Consider the following 1,776-nt stretch of genomic DNA (forward strand, 5'->3'; position numbering starts at 1 on the left):
TTTAGAAAATAAAGTTTGTTGGGATCTTTAACATTATGGATAAAACTAACCCAAATAAAATATGAACACACGTTCAGGTTGGGGTGACATGAAGAGTAAAGTCATCTTATTTAGATCCTGTGACATAGGCATACAGCTGCTTGGTGACGATGCCACCCCAGGAAGGTCTACGGGGGTGTGGGGGTTTCCAGGAGGGAGCAGGGTCTGCATGTGTTGCTCCAACTTTAGGTGTGTGACTATCTGACTCTGAGTGTCGCATAGTGATACAGCCGCAGCCTGGGCCTCATCCACGCGTGCAGAGATCACACAGCGTGGGGCTGGAAGCAAGCGATCAGCACGCAGGTGGTGGCCACAGTGCTAATAAATACCTGCAGCAGGGACGCCATTGCAGTATGGTGTCACCGTGGGCAAGAGGCGCTAGGGGTGTTGGTGGACAGGTCTGAGGACAATTTGGCATGGGTGGAGGAAGGCGTGGGCGAGGTTCCCTGTGGTGCTCACAGTGCATGGATGGCTGTGGTGGCGGCCACAGGCTTCACACAGTTCTGTCTGTCCCCGAGTGCTTTCGTACCACTTTCCCTGCATTGACTGGGTCCAGGGCCAGTGTCTCCACCTCGGGTTTGGCCTGCGGCTGGCTGGCATGGTGGATGCGATGGGCCACCCCGATGTGGGCCTTGTGTGGCTTCTCTCGGGCTGGGCTATGCTGACCACCAGCACCACGGTCTGAGGCAATAGGTGGGATGACGAGTGGCCGCTCCTTAAGCTGGACCTCAGCGGACTCCCGGGCCAGCAGGAACGGGGTGGGGTCAGGCATTGCATCTACTGGCTCACGGAGAAGGAGTTTGCGGCTGTCAGCTCTGAACCTGTAGATCTCCTCAAACTCAGGGTGCAGTGGGGCTGACAGGCTCTTCCTCATGCGGCGACGGGGTGTCTCAGGCAGCTTGTCCTTGGGTGGCGCTGGCTTGTAGCTGGCCAGTGCAGGGCTGCCGGCCGAGCTGGCATCTGAGGTGCCGCTGGAGCTGAGGAGTTTCTTCTTGGCGGCGTGCAGCTGCGAGGTCAGGTAGGCGACAGTGCTGGCACGCTGCTCAAGCTCAGTGGACAGCATGCTCAGCTTATGACTCTTGACCTTCAGCTCCTCCAGGTACTTCTTCTCCCTTTCACGGACGGTGTTTTCCAGGACCACAATTGCTGCATTCTTCTGCTCCAGTTCCTGGAGCAGCTCGTGGTTCTCCTCCTCCTTGGCCTTCAGCTGGGCCTCTAGCTCTTCACAGCGCCTCTTCAGCTCAGTGGTTCTGGAAGAGCCATCTCCTGTTGGATCGGAACCTTTAATTGTTAGCTCATAGGTCAAATCTGTGCAGTGCTGCTGAAGCCGACGGATCTCGGCGTGGAGCCCCTTGAGTGTGCTGGCGTGCTCTCGCTGAAGGAACAGGAGGTTCTTCTGGGCGCTGTGCAACTGGTTCTCCAGGTTTGTGGCTGCCATGCTGACATCCAGATGACCTGCGGCGGCGCGGTCCTTCAGGCGGCTGCCGCGATGGGCGGCGGGCTCCTCAGGGCGGGCGGCGGCGGCGGCTCGCGGCGGCCCATGGGCGGGGCGGGTGGGCTCCGGCCCTGCGACGGGGCGCGAAGGAGTCAGGGGGTGCCGCCCGCCGGGCGCATCCCGCCGGCTCCCTCCGAGCGCTCGCCGCGGTCTTGTTGAGAATTTTTGCATGTATGTTCATAAGGGAGATTGGTCTATAATTTTCTTTTTTTCTTCTATCTTTGCCTGGTTTTTGTATCAGG

General features: G+C 58.6%; 1 protein-coding gene across 1 annotated transcript; it reads right to left on the minus strand.

The window, feature by feature from the left end:
* LOC123463442 (coiled-coil domain-containing protein 92) lies at positions 1 to 1,545 on the minus strand. Its single transcript, XM_045158983.1, has one exon. It carries the CDS (start codon positions 1,475 to 1,477, stop codon positions 533 to 535), a length of 945 nt encoding a protein of 314 aa, XP_045014918.1. The 5' UTR covers positions 1,478 to 1,545; the 3' UTR covers positions 1 to 532.
* Between the last annotated feature and the right edge of the window lie 231 nt (positions 1,546 to 1,776).

This window comes from Jaculus jaculus, chromosome 9 (genome assembly GCF_020740685.1).
Source record: "Jaculus jaculus isolate mJacJac1 chromosome 9, mJacJac1.mat.Y.cur, whole genome shotgun sequence".
In the NCBI taxonomy this organism is placed as follows: domain Eukaryota; kingdom Metazoa; phylum Chordata; class Mammalia; order Rodentia; family Dipodidae; genus Jaculus; species Jaculus jaculus.

Coding starts and splice junctions, on each gene's coding strand:
- LOC123463442 (XM_045158983.1), bottom strand. CDS start 1,477: ATGGCAGCCACAAACCTGGAGAACCAGTTGCACAGCGCCCAGAAGAAC.